The sequence below is a fragment of the Pipistrellus kuhlii genome, unplaced genomic scaffold (genome assembly GCF_014108245.1).
Source record: "Pipistrellus kuhlii isolate mPipKuh1 unplaced genomic scaffold, mPipKuh1.p scaffold_m20_p_3, whole genome shotgun sequence".
In the NCBI taxonomy this organism is placed as follows: Eukaryota; Metazoa; Chordata; class Mammalia; order Chiroptera; family Vespertilionidae; genus Pipistrellus; species Pipistrellus kuhlii.
In genome coordinates, this window is record NW_023425529.1 from 134,475,776 (window position 1) to 134,495,848 (window position 20,073).

The 20,073-nt window shown below is 34.5% G+C and overlaps 1 protein-coding gene across 17 annotated transcripts in view; it reads right to left on the reverse strand.

The window, feature by feature from the left end:
• The window catches only part of MYCBP2 (MYC binding protein 2), a 256,367-nt gene that overhangs the window by 63,784 nt on the left and 172,510 nt on the right, over positions 1-20,073 (reverse strand). For 13 of the 17 annotated variants that reach the window (XM_036455729.2, XM_045588714.1, XM_036455735.2 and 10 more), the window contains 5 exons: positions 19,510-19,650; positions 9,680-9,754; positions 7,111-7,335; positions 6,126-6,258; positions 2,012-2,134 (listed from right to left, as the gene is read on the reverse strand). In XM_036455729.2, coding sequence (XP_036311622.1) covers positions 2,012-2,134; positions 6,126-6,258; positions 7,111-7,335; positions 9,680-9,754; positions 19,510-19,650 — 697 coding nt within the window. The remainder of the gene's footprint in view (positions 1-2,011; positions 2,135-6,125; positions 6,259-7,110; positions 7,336-9,679; positions 9,755-19,509; positions 19,651-20,073) is intronic. The other 4 variants (XM_036455734.2, XM_045588716.1, XM_045588717.1 and 1 more) reach the window with 3 other exon arrangements.

The following is a 20,073-nucleotide window of genomic DNA, read 5'->3' on the forward strand; positions in this document are numbered from 1 at the left end:
CATGCCCTTGACTGGAATCGAACCTGGGACTCTTGAGTCCACAGGCTGATGCTCTATTCACTGAGCCAAACCGGTTTCGGCCAGATTAAAGTTCTTAATATTTCTCTACTTAATAGGCTTTCTAAATACTTAAAAAGCCTATTAATAATTACATGCTATTTTTGAGCAATATTAGCAAATCATATTTTTTAAAAGTAATATATCATTTTTATTAAATAACACATGTCGTCGGCAATGTTTGCATCTCTTAAAAGTTGATTTTTATGGATGCCCTATAAATTATATTTTAAATACTGATTTTAAAGTGATAGTCACCAGTACAATTTAGACATTTTAGAGACTGAAAGCATGTAATTTGAACTAAACATGGCTTTAAAATATTATAGATTACTATAGGAGTATAGTAGTGGTAAGTAGTGTTGAAACTTTAAAGGTTTGATAAAGGTTGAAAGGGACATAAAGAAAACACCACCAAGAATTTACCCTACTTAAGTATGAAGATCTAGTTCAAGTTAGTTGAAATCTGAACCACCAGAAATGAGCAAGCAAATGGTACACAAACCTGTAGGAGAGACCAGCATAACAGAGTAGGGAGAGCCAAACCAAAAAGAAATCTTGTGGTTAGGCTTCCTTCATAAAAATATTCTGTGGAAAATAATATATGAAGCGGCTTTATTTTAAATTGAATATTCCCTCAATGGTGATGTAATTTTATTTTTTATAGACTATTTCATTATTTTACTTGCTCTGTAAATCAGGTATTATGAAACTTTTATTTCTTAAAATCAAATCCGGTGAATTAGTTTAAATAACACTTTAAATTAAAATTATTTCCATGAATTATTCTCCCTCTTACCTATCATCCAACTGAATGCTACCTGCTGACAATATGGCTAATTTTGAAGGAGTCAGATTCATAGGAAAGAACATGAATGTGTCTGAATTTATAAACAAATGAAATTTTGAATAAAATTCAGGTATAAATTATTTCAAAGTAATAAAGCTAAATAGACCAAACAGTAGAACAACTGTCCAAACTTCCAGATGACTGTCCGGACAATCTTCAGGACGAAGCCAAGGCTGCGAGGGTTGAGCTGTTGATAACTGTCCATGTTGCTGCTCTCTTCCATTGATGTAGCCCAAAAAGTTATATACATTTTATATCCATACTACAGGCCTGGTGCATGAAATGAGTGCACTGGGGGTGGGGGAGAGGTGAGAAGGGGAAAGTGTCCCTCAGCCTGGCCTGCACTCTCTCGCAATCCAACCCAACTGGCTCCTAATTGCTGGTTTGTATGCCTGCCTGATCGCTCCTAGCCACTCTGCCTGCCTGCTTTATCACTCCTAACCCCTCTGCCTGCCTGCCTGATTGCCTCTAACCACTCTGACTGGGACCCTTCCCACCACGGCGGCTGCTTTTGCCTAGGCCCCCACAGCTTCATCCAGAATAACCTTAGGAAGGTTATTCGGCTGTCTGGTCTAATTAGCATATTACACGTTTATTATTATAGATGGCTTAGAATATTGGCTTCATTATATATACCAAACCCGAAGATATAATGTCATGAAATTCCAAATGAACTAAGATAACTTGGTTAGACGTTCAAAACCCCACAAATTTAATGAAGTTGATATACAATATTATTTAAAAATATTACTTAAAATGTTATTTTAAGTGGATCATTTTAGAAAGTCCTTTTTTGCTTATTAACATTACTCCTAATAATTAGATGACAGAATTCTTTGACTAGATATAGAGACACAAAATTTTTATGATGCAAATTCAAAATGGGTGTCTCTAAAACAGGAACAAATAAGTAAATTAATTATAAACTTAAGCTAAAACTGACAAAAACACAAATACTAAAGAAACATCTTTGTAAACATTTGGCTCTTAGTTTTCTAGGAAAAAACTTTGGTGACATTTTGTAGGTCAAGGGTAATTAAAATGCGTAGAAGAGAAGGTAATGAAAATATTAAGGTGTGTCAAAGACTACTTTTAAACACCTACCTTTATTATTTCCAAGTCCATAATCAAATCCTTGGGCACTGCAACTTGCCCCTTTATTAAACGCTTGCACTGAGAAAGGGCTTGGAGGAGGAGTTTGAGAATTTTGATCCAGAAGGACTTGTTCTACAATAAAAAGCAAAGCTATAAAACAAGTTTTTTTTAATGTGTTATCCCCTATTCAAAGAATAAAGAGATAATTCAAGAAAAGGTTTATGATGGTCAGATTTTAAAATGCCTCACATTTAGATCTGATAAGTTTACCACTGAGGTTATTGATACTGACAAAGTACATGACAAATCTTTATTTTCATTTATCAAATACATAGTGAAATTTATAAATGGGATATTCTCTTGTGGAGCCAATTTACTCTTATTATGGTTAGAAATACATCACTTAATGTAGTACACTAGTATTTTGGGACCTGAAACTCATATTTGTAACAAATTTAAACAAGGGCATTTTACAAAGTAAAAATAAATGCCCTATATCCAGAAATAAAAATATTTTGTATATTAGTATTCAAACAGGAAAACCATCTTCAAAATGTCTAAGTATATGGTACCAAAAGAAATTTTCATTTGTGAAATATTTTTAAGTTTTGAATGCAAAAATTATTGATAATTTAAATTTTAACTTATTTTTACTTATTATATAAAGATAGTTTCCCCTAAACAAAAAGATATTAAACCAGGCCATGTAGTCAGAGTTATTAATGCACCCTGATGTAAACAAATGTATCAGAATTCTTATTTCAAGAAATGACAAATGTTTTATCTAATTTACAAATTGCAACAATGCAACATAAAATTGGTAGACTAAATTAATCCTCTATTTACAATCAAGAGGCTTTAAAATTCTAATACTAAAAATACTAATACCTTAAAATCATATAATGCCAGCTTTAAAAAAAATAAAACAAAAATAAAAACTGCTAAATGAAAGGTAAAAAGGAAAAGTACTTTTTAAAAAATAATAAGTTTTAAATTTATTTTTTAAAAGCCAATATCCCTTTAAATAAAAAACAGAACTAGAAGAAACACGATGGAGTAAATCAGAATTCTGCTGTAACTATTTACCAACAATTTTAGAATTTTTTAATAAACCAATCATACCACTTTTCTTAAGCAATGCTCCTTAGTATAAGATATTTCAACAGTGAAATATTTCTTCTGAAACACCCTCATGAACAGTCAGTCATGAATGGAAAAGATAGCATCGCTTTCACCCTGTAGACTCAAAATGGTCTGGCACCAAGTGTAAACTGTTTTGACCATAGCAATAACTTTGCTTACTAGGTTTTATCTATGGATACCAAAAACCAATAAAGAATTTTTACAAAGAGGAAAGCCTTTGTTTTGCTCATACTACTTTACAGAAATAAATTACTTCAATGCCAAGTCCTCTTATTTCCATACTAGAGTCCCAGTGCACCAATTTGTTCACAGGTAGGGTCTGGCTGGCCTGCCCCCAATTGGTGGATTGGGGCCAGGCTTATGGGAAGGAGATGGTGGGAGGTTGGCGGGTGGGCCTACCCTGACTGGGGCCTGATCAGGGCCAGGCTGGCTGGGGGCAGGGGCTGCAGGTGTTTGGCTGATGGGCCCTGCCCCAATTTGGGTGGGAAGCCAATTGGGGCGGGGAGGGGCTGTGGGTGGTGGCTGGCCAGCCCCACCCAATTGGTGTGTGTGTGTGTGTGTGTGGCCAATCAGAAACAGAACTGGCTTGGGGGAAGGGCCTGAACCAATTGGGCTGCAGTAGGTTGGCCAGCTGACCCACCTCCTATTGGAGTGTGGGGATAACCAGGGCTGGGCAGATTGGGGTGGTGGGGGCCCATCAGGGACAGGGCTGGTGGGGGGAGGGGCTGTAGGAGGTTGCCTGGCCAGCTCCACCCCTTATTGAGGTGGGGGGCAATCAGGGGTGGGGCCACCCTGGGGGAGGGGCTGCTGGCCAATTGGGATTGGGTAGGCTGATTGGGGCAGGGCTGGTTTGGGGAAAGGGCCACCCTCAGGAGGTTGGCTGGCCAGCCCTATCCCCCAATCTGGCTGGTTCGCTGGCTCCAGTGGGCATCATAGCGACTGGTTGTTCCGGTCCTTACAGCATTCTGGTTACTAGCTTTATATATATATAAAAATTAAATAGTTACATACTAATACCAATGAACAGACTATTTGGATACTGTATCAACTAATCTTAGTGGTTTTAAAGCACTAACTTCTTATCATTTGTTTCCTTATCAACTCAGCAATTATGTAAAAAAAAAATTAAGACTCACATTATATGTATATATAAAGAACAAAGCATTGATTGTTATTCATTTGTCTTTCAGATCAAACTAAGTATCCTCATTTTGTAAATGAGAAAACAGGCACAGAGATATCAGGTAAACTGGCTGAGGTCTCATAACTAGGAAAGTTGTAGAGTTGGCATCTGTGTCCTGGCAGTCCAGCTCCAAAGTCCTCTCTTACACATTAAAACATATGGCCAGGTAAGATGACTACTAGGCTAGAAAAGACTCTTTGCTAGTTACTTAAACCATTCGTATATTATTTAACTACATCCTACATAAATCTGATCTCACTTCAGGTATTTTAATTTATATCTGAATATGCCTATATAACAAAACTCTTTAAGATTTTATGAATATGCAGTTAATATATTTAATTAGTATGCTGTAAATGAGATCATTTTGTAAAATGTAGGATTTACATCAAATGCTTTTTTTTTTTCAAAACAGTGAAAAAACAGTTGTACATTTTATGACCACATCATCTTTGACTATGAAAAATTTATCTGTAAAGACAAGAAAGGGCATAGGTTCCCAAATAATGTTTAATGAATTATTTTTTATTTAAATTCTTTATTGTTTAAAGTATTATATATGTTTCCTTTTTCCCCCATTGACCTCTCCCTGCATTCAATGAATTATTGATATAGTATGGTATGGTGTAATGAGCACAGATTTTGAAATATTAACAAAGATTCTGGCTCAAATCTTATATCTGCCATCTATCCAGTTGTATAACTATAGGCAAGTCATTTTAAATTTATGAGCTTTAGTTTCCTTACCAGTAAAATGAAGATTATATAACCTATCTCAAAGGCTTATTGTGGAAAAAGAGGGAATGTTTTATTTATAATTCTAATACATCTAAATGTACTCTATCATTCAAGCAGGTTTCAAAACTTCTTTGAATTTATGTTTATGGACATATTGCCTCTTAGATAATGAATATTTTGTTTATTCTTTCTTGGATAAAAAAAGCATATACTAACATCTCTCTGACATTATTCTATATTTTTGGGATTTGGTAGAAAAGTATATGCTTATTTTACACATTCATTTTGATATCCTTAATAATATTTTTGTGACTCAAATTTATAAACTTAGTGAGCAAAAAACTATGTGCCTGTCCATAGGAACAATCTGGGTATGAAGAGGTAAAAACTAACTTGAATACAGTATCAGTTTTGCTCTAGTGGTGAATACAGTTCTTTAGGAACACTGAGGGAATTCTTGACCCTGTCAGATCAGGTAAAGTGATGATGTGGTCTGAACTTTGAAGAAGAACAAGTTTTTTTCACCATGTGAATAGAAAGGGAAACAAAATGGAAAATATTTTATTAAATGAGATCACTGTTGAAAAAGGCAAATGAAGTTGAAACCCTATCAACAAAATACGAAAACCCCAGAAGATGCTCTGCATTTATTCAATGTTTTTTCCTGAGACAAAAGTCAATCAAATGAAACTGCCTGGGAGAAGTGCTATGATTTATGGTTTGAGAATTAAACTTCCATTTAGTGGTAGAAAGGGTAAAATATTCAGTCCTGGACTGGCACAGAAGAATGATCTTTCACAAATTCATATTAATCAAAAGCATTTTTTACAAAGATGGATTCATATGTTCTATATTTTCTCTTAATTCTCATCTTTGATGTGCAGTAATTTAGTACCCATGTATTTTACAAATAAATATTAACAATTGCAAGATTTTATTACGCTTAGCATTTACTTAAAAAATAAAAACACGAAAAGCTCTTTAGGATAAAAGAAATACACTTTAAACTTCTGCTTTCAAGGGTTAATCAGAATAAATCACAAATGTAAGCCAACTTGCCATCTTCATGTCGGAGGTACTGGTTTCCGCCTCTGTCTCTAGCTAAGGACCATGCCTCTCCTTCATCACTCTCACAGAACTCTACCATGCTGTTCTTATCCAGCTGCACCCATGTACCTTCAGAATTGGTTACCTAGTATATAACAAAAAGCATGATTGATTGGCTTGATTCTCTCAGGGCATTCAGGCTGAAAAGCAGCAAAAGATTAAGAGTTTGGATAGTGTAATCATTCCAATAAATATCTACCATGAAATTAGTTTCTGAAATTAAGAACATAGCCCAAGGTAAGACAAAAATAAATAAAAGTTATGTAAAATACTACTTATTTAAGACTTTAGTTAAAATAATTTTTAAGGCACAAGGATAATCCCTAAATAATTTTAAATGTTTCAAAAAACACATGGCTCTTTTTCTAAACACCTAAAATGTCATAACACAACACATTCCATTATTTAGGTTGGTAGTGCCTATAATGCAATTTGAAAATGACCCTGACACTAAGAAATAGCATGACACACTACATCTTCAAGCTCATCACCTGAGGCAAATGCCACAGCTGATGAAATGGTAATTTTATTTGCTCAGGACTTCAGTAAGACACATGAATGGGAACAAAGAAATGAAACCTTTTATATTTTTATCACATCCACATACTGATCCATAGCAAATATTTTAAAGTGCTGTTAATCCATGACAGTATAGTACATTTATAGTAATAAAAAGATATATGTAATACCAAACTCATATACACAGACACATCATTTTGGTAATATAAATATTGTTTTCACAAGGATAATTATGAGAATAAAATTATTAGAAAAGCACAGAAAAATTACATTAGTATTTCCAATACAAATAAAGGTAAATAACATTAGCATTAAAAAACCTGGGTTGGAAATGACAACCTTTGGAAAAAAGAGATGCTTTGGTTGTATTACATAAAAAATTAATATCTTAAAGTCATGAAGCTACAAGAATCCATACCTCTCCCACTGCTTTGACTTTGTTTCCCAGAACTAACATTCCAATTGGGATACCTCTAAGGTTAGGGCAGCTTCTGATGTTGTGGCCGGAAGGTCCCGTCTTTACTACCTTGTACATGCCCGGACCTCCTCGCAAGAACGGCATATCTTGTTCTTGCATTGTTGCTTCCTGTGGGCAGCAGGAGTTTATGTCTTTGAAAAAGTCATCAGTATTAGTTTTAGGTTCCTGAAAATTTGAATAGGAAAAGAAAATAAACAAAATACAATCTATTATCACTTTCAACATATTCCTATTAATAGTTTTCACAACAATTCTATAATGCAGGTACTGTCAATTAAGAAAAAGAATATACAAAGATAATTAAAATATTAGTCACTACTACCATTAAAGAGCCATTCAGTTTTTCAATGCTTACTAATAATGAAAATAAAGTTGAAGAAAATATAGCAGGACAGCTATTGAACCCCAGACTTTTGACTACCATATCACAATTTGAGAACTACAACAGTACTTGATTTTTCTTTTAATACAATATTTAACAGTAGGGAAAACAAAAATAATTTACTATGTGAACCATAGCTGAATAATTTTGAATCATTATTATTGCATTACTGTATGTTGGTATGGGTTAAAAAGCCTAAATATTCATTTCCTTCCACTTTTGTCTGTAATAGTTATTTAAAAATAGAGAAAATAAGTGTGAAGGCTCTGGAGATTAGCTATAAACAGAGATAACAATGATGAAATGTACATAAAATATACCTTCATGTTAATATTTACTAGTTATGAGAGAAAAAAATGTTTTTAAGATCTTAACTCACACATCTTATAAATAAAAATGACTTGCTGGATTAGGTCATTATTAAACATTAATATATTAAAGCTATTAAAATAAAATAATACTTTTAGTAAAGAGGACAGATAAACATTAAAGAGGCATTTTTACATAAATATAATGCATTTGGATATGAGAGTCATTTCTACAATGAAAGAAAAGAACATGCCATAAATTTTCTGTTAACTCTGCTTAATAGAATTGCTTCCTATGTAAATGCAATGAAGAGGAATAACAACCTTCCCATATTTCTTGTTCTTTCCTAAATATAAATCAAAGTTCCACACCAAGAATTCTTCCATTTTCATCATTACTCCTTTAAAACAGATTTAAACTACAATCTTAAATATAGTAATATACACTCTACAAATTGCTCTACATAGAAAGGCAGTAAAAGATGATCATAATGAGACACTCAAACATGAATTTAAAATTAATATTTAGTAGCCCTGGCTGGATGGCTCGTTTGGTTGGAGCATCATACTATATACCAAAAAGTTGTAGGTTTGATTCCTAGTCAGGGCACATATTTAGGTTGGGCTTTCAGGTTTGGTCTCTGGTGTGGGCTCGTATGGGAGGCAACCGATCAATGTTTCTCTCATATCTATGCTTTCTTTTCTTTTTCTCTCCTCCTCCTCCTGTACTACCTCCTTTTCCTCCTCCACTTCCTCCTCCTCTCTTTCCAAATCAATAAACATATCCTCAAATATGTTTTTAAAGAATTAATATTTAGTAATGTTAGAATAAAACAAATAGTAACACATTATACAAGTTAAAGTATTATTAAATAGCTCTATCATTATAAATAGCCTCATATTAGGAGGTATATAAATATATTCATTATTTAGTAGAAAATAAAAAATAAAATCCTGAGGTTTAAAAAAATGTAGATTCAATAATTATGTATGTTTGGGTAGGGAAACATTTAGATAAAAAAATCACAAGCAAATATTAATAGATTTAGAGAAAAAATAATCTCATTGGTATTTAATGATACATCTGGAGCATTTTATTGTAAGTATAATAGTATTTCCAACTTTTGATTATTCAGGGTAACACTGAGAGGTGTGTTGGCAAAAACTAATAATACTTGCAAGTTATTCATTGAAAGGTAATATATGAGAAATTTTATTAAAATATTTAATTGAATAATTAAATAAGCTAAATTAATAAATGTAAAAATGAAGTCTATCCAACTTTTTAATATTAAATAGTATAAAAAGAACTGACAGACATAAAGTCAGAACTGTGCATTTTACTCTCTAGCAATCCTAAGGTACAAGTTCAATTCAGCACAGTAAAGTAAGACCTGGCACCAGAATATGATTTGTAGTCCCTCCCCATTCTCAGGTAAACATTCAAAAGAGCATTGTGAAAGAATAGGAAAAAAAAACAACAAAACACAGAGAGCCATAGGGTCAAGTCTCTCCCAACTAGATAAGCTAGTTCTGAAAAAGCTAGACTTGGATATAATTGTGGGAGAAGCTAGTCATAACGTTAAACATAGCGAATTTGAAGTCATGTAAAAGTTTAACTTAAACTAACAATACAGTCTTTGGGAGAAGTAGACGGGTAAGAGTTACACTGGAAACTCAACTGCAGCACTTTGTATAGGTCTTTTTTGGTTAAAAAAATTATTAATTTTAAGCCAACACTTCAAATGATATCATGTAAATTTGTTATACATGCTGAAATACCTGAATAATATATGATTGTTCCTTACAGTTAACTCACCTGGGGGGAAAAAGCTTTGGAAGTCCATGAAAATACGTCCAAATCCCTGACTCCTTGGCTAGCATTAAAGATATTCTGAGCAACAAAGTTTAAGACAGAAAAATATCAACAAAGAAAGGGAACAGGATATCAGCTGCAGAAGATGAGTTCACAGTAACAACATTGTTCTGTACTCTAGCACCAGCACTGAAAAATTATTTTATTAAAGGGAAACTGAAGCCACCTGAGTAAACCACACATCAAGGAAATTCTGATAAATAGGTTTGTCAAAAGCTCCCCATGGATATAGTGTGTCATGCCATTTACTAAAATTGACTGAAAGCTTAACACCATCAATGCAAGAAGGAAACCTTAAAACCCCTTATCTGACGACATATCTGTTCCAAAACAATCAGGTTTGTTTCATGACCGAAAACAGTGCAGCTTTATAAAGAAAATGTGAATACAGATTGCATAGATAGCACAACTGTCACTATGAATAATAATGGCATGTAGTATATGTGAACTAAAGTACCCCCCAAAAAAGTAAATTAGGAAAACACCGTAATTTTTCTGTCTTCTATAAATGCAAAAATTCAGTTGGAAATGTTATTGAAAGCTGTTAGTAAATTTATTAAGCAAGCATAGAAAAAACACATAATCTGAATCTTTTATCAAAAGACAGGCCAAGTTTTCTCCATTTCAAAGTTTAGAAAATATACAGATCATTTAGTCACTATGTTAAAGTCTAAAAATATTTTGTTAAAGCAGCATAGTCTCAGAAGAAAAATTTTCACAAATTCATAAAGAAAATGTAAATGATATACATTTTACATAGATATATCATTCTATTGTATTTATCTGATCTGAAATTAAAATCTTTCCAGTGAGTGGTAATTAGACGATTTTACTGCTTATTTACTAGTAAATACTGTGATAAATGGTTATTTTGGAGAAAAGGAGGACAATCAAAATGTTAATAAAAGCTGTCATCATATAAGACTGCAACACAAAGAATATAATTCCCAACCAATTATAAACCATTTTAGATAACAAGATTTTATTTAATATGCTCTAGTTCTGTAATTTCCTTATGTATTTATGTGTATAGACAGACACAGACACACACCCATATATACACATATGTGCTAATTCATAAATATGACACATGAAAGCCAGAAAAATGGGTTTCTAATAGTTTACCTACAAATAAATATAAAACAAAACCAAACCCCCAAACCAAACCCCCTTCCACATTTACAAATGGATAGAGAATAGGGTCCTTTCTCTTTAGGTGAACTTGAAACATGTTGCAAAGCATTTTGAAATGATGCTTTTTTTTTTTTGGGGGGGGGGGGGGGGGGGGGGAGGGGGGGGGTTTTGAAATGCCCTTACCGACTCATCCATGTACTATGTAAGAACTTGTGAAATGTTTGGTCAATGGTTTTTCTCTTTCACAGGGATTGGTGTTGCAGATCTTTGACAAAACAATATCAAGAATTTTTAAAGCATTTTTTTATTTTTTAGCTTATTTTTTTTAGTATTAAAACAATGAAAAGCAATGCCGATGAAGTTAGTTATAAAGAAGCAATGTGGCTACTGGCAATATTTAAAGCTTGCACCTTTTTTTAGTAATTTCAAAGTGCAAATTTAAGTATTTCCCAAGTCTGAGCACGAGTTAACATGTACAACTATGTCAAAGTGATGTAATTGCTAATCAGTTATATATTGTGAATAAAATTCTATTTTATACATGCTAATTATGTGTGGATTCAAATTTCACACTTTTTGGCCTTTGTTTTGCATTTATAGAAAGTTCTTAGTCTGTACTGGTTTACTATAAGATTATTAAGGCTATTTTCAAATGTAGTGACCTGACAAAATTGCATTTATCAAAAGTAAAAAATTTATCAAACAGGAAGCTGGAGTCTAAAAATAAAATGTACTTGCATAGTGTTTTTTTGAATATTGATATTTAGTAAAGTTTAGTATATATGCATATACACACACACACACACACACACACACACACAATTACAAAAATTTAAATCATTTTGTTCTCAAAGACTCTTTTAAAGGCAAAGAGGTATGTAAAGAAAAGGGAAAGCACATTAAAAACCTAAGTAAATTAATGAGTACCAAATTACAACTCCAAGCTAATAATCTATCAAGGCATGGAAGAGATCAAATAAGAGAAAAATTTCCATGGTGAAAATATATGATCAAGCACGTCAAATGCTCATGCAAAAAAAAAAAAAAAAAAAAAAAAAAGATAATAAATAATCATCAAGGACAGTACATTTACTAATGCTACATTAAGTATTTATAATTTATTAAAATTGCAAACAGGTTATGCATACACATACACCCAGATCTATTAACAAAACAAACCAAGAAACTTGGTGTATGCTGAATCTGTGACTATCAGACACCAGTAGGTACCCCAAAAGCATGAAACTGAATATAAAATGCAAGAAAGATTTTCTAATTGTATCAATTACCCTGGGTAATACTCTAAGAGAGACTACCAAATATTTTCCCTCCATTTCTCCTTCAAATCTTAAGGGCCCCCAATTTTGGGAAAAAAGTCAACCTACTTTCCATATTTGAACTCTGTTTGGCCTAATGAGGTAAGATGTGGTTTGTATAAATGCATGGTGATGTTCAGAGACTAGTGTTGCTTCTGCAAGAATTCAGATAATATGGACTTATAAAGATATCTTAGAACACTTCTAATGAGGTACCATCTATTTTCCTTGATATAAACTTTCTCTACCATTCAACTTGCTTCATAATGTTGTGATACTTCATTTTTGACCAAGTATCCACAGGATTGTGCCTCTAAGTTTCAAATCACTAAATATCTCCTTATCCTATAAGTAAAATGGTTTTCCAAAAAATTTAAGTTCAAGTGCTAGGCAGTCAAATATCTCCCATGTCATGTACTTAGTAACTAATTCTCTCTTCTTCCTAGTTACATTTTCCCTGATGAAATATTCTACTAGTTTACAGTTTGTAGTTTCCAAATGTTTACAATTTTAATTTGCTTTCTCAAACTCATCTATGTCACCCTCAACATACATCACGGTCTTTGTTCATATTTGAATATTCATATTTACTTTCTACTTACGATCTTGGGAGAGGAGCTATCTTTTGTCATAAAGAAGTGAGAATGTTAAAATACTTAACATCACAGTCACGCAGAATTAAGTGAGATAATTAAGATAAAAAGCATATATGTTAGAAATTCTTTAAAACAGTACGATCATACCAAATGCCAAGAATTCAAATTTAGTATTCAACAAACATTGAAAGCCTTCCATGAGCAAAATGTAAAACTTAACACCGGGAAGAAACAAATATGAGTAAGAAGGGACCCTTGTGAGTCCTTAACAGAAATAGAAAGTATATAAATACAAATGGCTAAAGGCAAGAAAAAAGAAAACAAACAACATCATGGATAATAAGAGAAGTAAGCCTTTTCTACTTTTACTAGTACAGACAAAGTGCTACCTGAGAAGGGAGAGAGAAACCTAATTTCCCCAGTACTTAAACGCTTTCCATCCCCAATTCATTGCTTCATTCGTGACTGTAAACTATCAGTTCCCAAACATAGTATACCTCCATAAATTTGGAAATTTGTGTCTATGTCTAGAAATTCATTCTCTTTCTCCTGGCAACTTTTCTTCAAGACCTCTTCAAGTGTCCTCCTAAATAAAGCCATTTTAAAATTTACCAAAAACGCAATTTAATTATTGAATATGATATGTCTATCGCACCATATAGTGAGTACCTCAAGAACAAGAACTGTACTACTTCTTATTTATTTTGTATTCCTCTCCCCTGCCTCTCCACCCAACCTCTACTTCTCAGTTCAGTGTTTGGCACATAATTAGGACCCAATAAATATTTGTTGAGTGAACAATTAATAAATAGCTACAGAATTATTGGGAATTACGTAGAAGAAAAAGTTCAAGGGAAACTTTTATCCCTGTCAACAGGAAAATATTTGAAAGGTCAGGGGAAATAAACAGGAGCAAAAGCATTCTGGACAAATGAAACAATATAACAAAGATGGTAGAACATAAAACTAAACACTGAACACAGTGGTCTAAAAGGGCAAGAAGTTCTAGTAGACCATAAGCACCCACAGAAAAGAATCTGCATCCTTCATGTTTATCCCTATTTTTCCCATTGCTTAAAAATATTTTAAAAATAAAGTTATAATATAAGTGTATAATGCTATTTAATCTCTAAATTAGAACATAACGTGCTAAAACTTTAGTTAAAGTCCCATTTGAACTGTTAGGATGCCACTGTTTCTTAGTAAAGTAATGATGTTTAAATAGAACTTTCTAGCTAAAATACATATCCTACAATGAAAACAAAAGTTATATAAGTAAATAAACAAGACAGTGCAAAACAATACTTTAAAGCTTATTCTAAATATGACTATGTTCATCTTTTTTTTTTTTTTTTTTAAATAAACAAACAGTGCTTAAGTAGATCATCTAGTATTTAAACATTATTTAAATTTCCAATCCTGCCCTAAATGGTTTGGCTTAGTGGATAGAGTGTTGGCCTGCGGACTGAAAGGTCCCAGGCTCGATTCCGGTCAAGAGTATGTACCTTGGTTGTGGGCACATCCCCAGAAGGAGGTATGCAGGAGGCAGCTGATCAATGTTTCTCTCTCATTGATGTTTCTGATTCTTTATCTCTTTCCCTTCCTCTCTATAAAAAAACAATATGTAAAATAAATTAATTAATTTCCAATCCTTATCCATACTCTTCCAAACAGTCTGAGTCAGGACCCAAATAAAATACTAATATTGAAGTAAATGTAGAAAATTTTAAACTAGAACAGGCTGAATGATAGATGTAAAGATTACTAAGGGAAACTTTTCTGTATTTTTGTATCTTAAGTTAGTGACTTTGGTCCTTCATTTTTTAATTGATCAGTGTTTTGAAATTATAAGCCAGAATTACAGTTGACTTATTCACAAATGGCCTGAAGTGAAAAGGAAGAAGAGTGTAAAGTTTTGAGCAAAAAACAAAACAAAAAACATTTCAGCAGCAAATGTTTTGAGATGCAAAGGGAGAAGTAACAAAATGCATTTACTTGGCTGTGTTAATTCCTTTAGGGGATGAGATGGAGCTGTTATTTCCTCTGTGCAAATATCGTTATTCCCTCTGTGCCCAATCACGTTTAGCCTTGCAGAGTAAGGCACTCATTAAAAACTTCTTGACTGTATAAGGGCCTGTCCCATTCTCAACGACACAACCCTGGAAAAGTAGACTGTCCTTACTGATGCCAGGTTCTGACTGTGTTGGCCCTCATCTAGCACCTGCATTGATGAATTTTATATTAATCTGTTTGGAGCCCTAGACCACAGTTTATTTTGCTACTCTGTATCCTGTCATTTTGAGTCACCAAACAAAATCAAAATCCTTATGTCATCTACCTGTTCTCTTATTTTTACACCAAAACACTCTATGCTTTTTTTTCTGATCCAACATCAAACTATTTCCATTTGCCCCATAACTTTATACTGAATGTAATGGTAACCAAACTCACTTTTATCTTAAACCTGGCAATGTTGCCATCACCTGTGTGTTTTCCTGTTGATATCAATGATCATCCAGCTGCCTTGCCTGTTATTTCTTATACTAAAGCAGTTTCAATGACTTTCACTTTTCACTGAACTTCAGCTACCGTTGCTGGCTATATCAATGGGCCATCTATTCAATAAAATGTTCTATTACGTCAAATTAAAAATATTCTGCTTTAACACACAAACTGCCTATATCCTTCCGACTCTTTAACTAAAGTGCACTCCCTCTGTTGTTTGGGGATTGTACTAAGTCTTCTAAGTTCATTGGGCCCCTCATTTGTCCTTTCACATTTACAACTTAGGCCAGATCCCAGCTGGTGATCTCAACTGCTCCTCTATCACCATCTGAAATTCCTCTTCAACCCTATTTTTCTGTCACAGCATTCTGGGTAATTCCAATTAGTGCTAGAATCTTCTTTCTTGGCTCTTTTATTTTTGGACACTTAGGGCTATGTGGGAGGAAGGTCATCCAGAATGGATCCATTCAGTGGTCTCACTGGGTCCTTAGTGGCCCATAATCTCCAAACAAGTAGTTTTTACGACAGATCCCTCTTCTATTTCTATCAAACATTATTCCAAAATTTTATGACATTTCTGAATCCTTTAATGTAACTCATTTGTTTCTATCCCAACTGATGGCTTGCTCTCTTCTAGTTTATGAAGCATCATGGCATCCACCTTCTACTTCACCCCGTCTTCTCTCCATCCCTAAAAATGTATCTACTGCCACACACATCCTCTCTTCCTTCACAGAAACATCTCTCCAAATATAGCCTTAATTCCATTTTCTCCTTTTTTCAGTCTTCAGATTTCTTATGTAAACTTTAATTTACCCTTCCCTAGTGGTGTCTTTAATTTATAAAAATCCCAAGTTGCTACCATCTTTAAAATAAAGGAACCAGAAAAATCTCAGCCTTCTTAATGACACTAAACACTGAATTTTTTACATGAAAATAGAACTCATGTCATTCTTAAACATAAAAACCAGAAAAATTCCAAAGCCACTTACTTCATTTTAAATTCTATCTCCAATATTCTGCATCAAAAAATTTTAAAGTAAGTCAGTGACAACCTTCTCATTCACATTCCAGTGAAACCCACAAGTTTATGTATGACTCACTCCATTTAGCTTTCGTACCTTCGTTACTGCCCTTCTCTCTCTGGCCTCAAGAATACTGTCTACTATTAGAAGGGATTTCAAATTGTCAAAAAACAGAACACCAATGTGCCAAAACGAACCATGGCATTTAGAACTTCAACAAACAGCACTCCTTGCTCTTCCTTTCTCCTGTTGATTCTCTTATTTTACCTATGACTGTCTTCCTCTCTCAAAAAAATCTCTTCAAATGAACAAACAAAGGAATTAGGAAAACAATTTTGGATGGGGGAGGTAGTAAAGATAATGCCTTATTAGGGGCTTACACAAAAGTCTAAATTGGTGAAAAATTTAAAAGTAATCTATAAACAGAAGAAATAAAATGGTGATTACAGTTATTTAATTTAAAATATAATTTTCATAATCCTGAGAAATATTTGGTTACTATAACAGAAAAATTATTTCAAACAATTTAAAGCCAACTTATTAGCCATAGGTGATAAAAAATTCTTATTTCTCTTTCAGAGAAGTACCCCTTTTCATGAGGAATAAAATCCTTCTCATTTTTACCTGTAGATACGAATCAGTATAAAATTTAGGATCTCATTTATTTAAAATTTTATATTTGTTCGTTCACATTTACAACTTAGGCCAGATCCCAGCTAGTGATCTCAACTGCTCCTCCATCACCATGTGAAATTCCTGTCAATGTCAATGATCACCCAGCTGCCTTGCCTGTTAGTTCTTATACTAACGCAGTTTCAATGACTTTCACTTTTCACTGAACTTCAGCTACCATTGCTGGACACATTAATGGGCCATCTATTCAATAAAATGTTCTATTACATCATTTTTTAGCTCAACCTCAATAAAACAGGAGGCCAACACACTCCAAGCTTTTTTAAAATAACAGATCTATTAGTAAAAGTATATTCAGATATATCTCTCCTCACTGTACTATTACAAAGCATAAATAAAATAATATAAAAAATTATATCAATAAATATAAATAGAAGTTCTCATATTTTCTTTTCCAAAGACTCATCATGTATAACTGTCTTTTAGGAGAACATTACTCTGGACTACCAAGAAGAAAAACAAACAATATATTGAATGGTTTGATATCATACTAACTTTACACATTGATTTGTAAGAAATTAATCTGTTTAAAATGTTAAGGTTTTTAAAAAATAAAATTTTAGTAGTGCTATATATAGTTGCAGTGTCATAAGGAATACATACATTTGATTGTGATGAAAAGAAAGAAAATAATACTTTTATATTTAAACTGGAGGCCCAGTGCACAAAATTCGTGCACAGGAGTGTGTGTCCCTCAGCCCAGCCTGCACCATCTCTAAACGGGGACCCCTCAAGGGATGCCTGACTGCCCTGACCCTTTAGGGCAGTTAGACATCCCTTTCACAATCCAGGACTTCTGGCTCCCAACTTCTTGCCTACCTGCCTGCCTAATTGGCACTAACTGCTTCTACCTGCCATGCTAATCACCAGTTATCCACTCCCCTGCCAGCCTGATCAATGCCTAACTGCTCCCCTGCTGCCCCAATTGCCCTTAACTGCCCTCCCCTGTAGACCCTGTCCCCTCCAACTGCCCTCCCCTGCTGGTCTGGTCACCCTTAACTGCCCTCCCATGCCTGCCCAGTCCTCCCCAACTGCCCTCCCTTGTAGGCCTGGTCCCCTCAATTATCCTCCCTTGCAGGCCTGGTCATCTCTAACTACCCTCCTCTGCCTTCCCAGTCCTCTCCAACTGCCACCCCCTACTGGCCTGGTCCCCCCCAACTACCCTACCCTGCAGGCCTGGTCCCCTAGATTATCCTCCCCTGCAGACCTGGTCAACCCCAACTACCCTCCTCTGCCGGCCCAGACACCCCTAACTGCCCTCCCCTGCAGGTCTAGTTCCCCTCAACTGCCCTCCCCTGCAGACCTGGTCCCCTCCCCCCTCAACTGCCCTCCCCTGAAGGCCTGGGTCTCCCTGTTCCCCCCCAACTGCCCTCCTCTGTAGGCCTGGTCCCCCCAACTATCATCTCCTGCAGGCCTGGTCATCTCCAACTGCCCTCCTCTGCCAGCTCGGTCACTCCTAACTGCCCTTCCCTGAAGGCCTAACTGTCCCCAACTGCCCTCCCTTGCAGGTGTGGTCCCTCCCAACTGCCCTCCCCTGCTGGCCTGATCGCCCACAACTGCCCTCTCTGGCTGGCCATCTTGTGGCAGTCATTTTGTGTGTTGGAGTGATGGTCAATTTGCATATTACTCTTTTATTAGATAGGATTATAAAGGGTTGTGCTTTACTATCACATTTAGTGATGTAGCAATCTTGTGACTTTTCTAAAGCATTTATTAAAGAGGTTCAATGAATTTTCTCAGACAGTACGATCTAGGTTCAACTAGAACACTGGAACACCACAAGTCTAAAAATCCAGCTTGTCTTAACAAAGTAATATTAAAAGCTAAGAAGGAAACATTCAAACTTAGACAAAACACAGAGGACTAATTACAAAATTCCAACATAAGAAACAAATGTTATACATGTTTTTTAATGTATATAACAATACTGAATTCATAAATTTAGTGCAGAATTCATTCCAAACAGTAGTGTGACAGGAAAGTTAAAAATAAAAAAATGCTGCCGAAACTGGTTTGGCTCAATGGACAGAGCATCAGCCTGCAGACTGAGAGGTCCCAGGTTCGATTCCAGTCAAGGCATGTACCTTGGTTGTGGGCACATCCCCAGTAGGGGGTGTGCAGGAGGCAGCTGATCGATGATTCTCTCTAATCGATGTTTCTAACTCTCTATCCCTTTCTCTTCCTCTCTGTAAAAAATCAATAAAATATATTTTTTAAAAATGCAACCACTCTTATTCCCCTCTTTGAAAGGAACTCAGTAGACCCAGTTTTCATTTATTACTTTCTGCCTGTGAGGGATCATAGTAAGTATTAAGGTCATCAGCCTTGCCAACTCCACCATTATTACACAGAAGTTCTCAAGAATTCAAGCACTTTTAAAGTCAAAGTTATTTAGTTGTGGTATACCTCAGAACTGAAATGCCTTCATTAGCTTAATTAAAGAAAAGTCCTGTAATGAGGACAGAGTGCACCTATAACACTTTTGAAAACAACCTTTTACTTACGTCAATAGGGACCAGAAGACTCTTGCCAAGATGTTGATTAAAAGAGAGACACCAGGCTTCAGTGTAACCATTCATATTAGGCACATACTTCTTTATTGTCTCATCATTCAGCCTCAGCCATACACCATCATCATTGTGGATCTGTGAGAAATAGGCATAAAAAACAAGCCATGGCCTCCTGTAACTCCTATGAGACTAGCAAAGGCTAAAAGGCTAAAAAATGAGCAAATAATGGTGGACATGGAGAGTAAGCATCTAGTTTTGCAGAAGGTAAGTATGGAGAACCTTTAATGAAAAAAGCAAAAATGGAATGCCTAGCAATATATTTCACATGGTGAGATTGTAAAAACAAGGTCACATAGGAGTAAAAGTACAAACATATTACCCTTTAAAATAAAAACTTGAAACATAAAATCAGATGTTTCCCAAAAGAACGTCTTTCTTCCCCCCCAATTTAAACTTTAATAGTAATCACAAGTTATTTGGTAGTTTTATTAGAAAAACGTATTGTAAAAATTAAAGAAATACAATAAACACATTTAAAAATAAACAACATCAACTGTA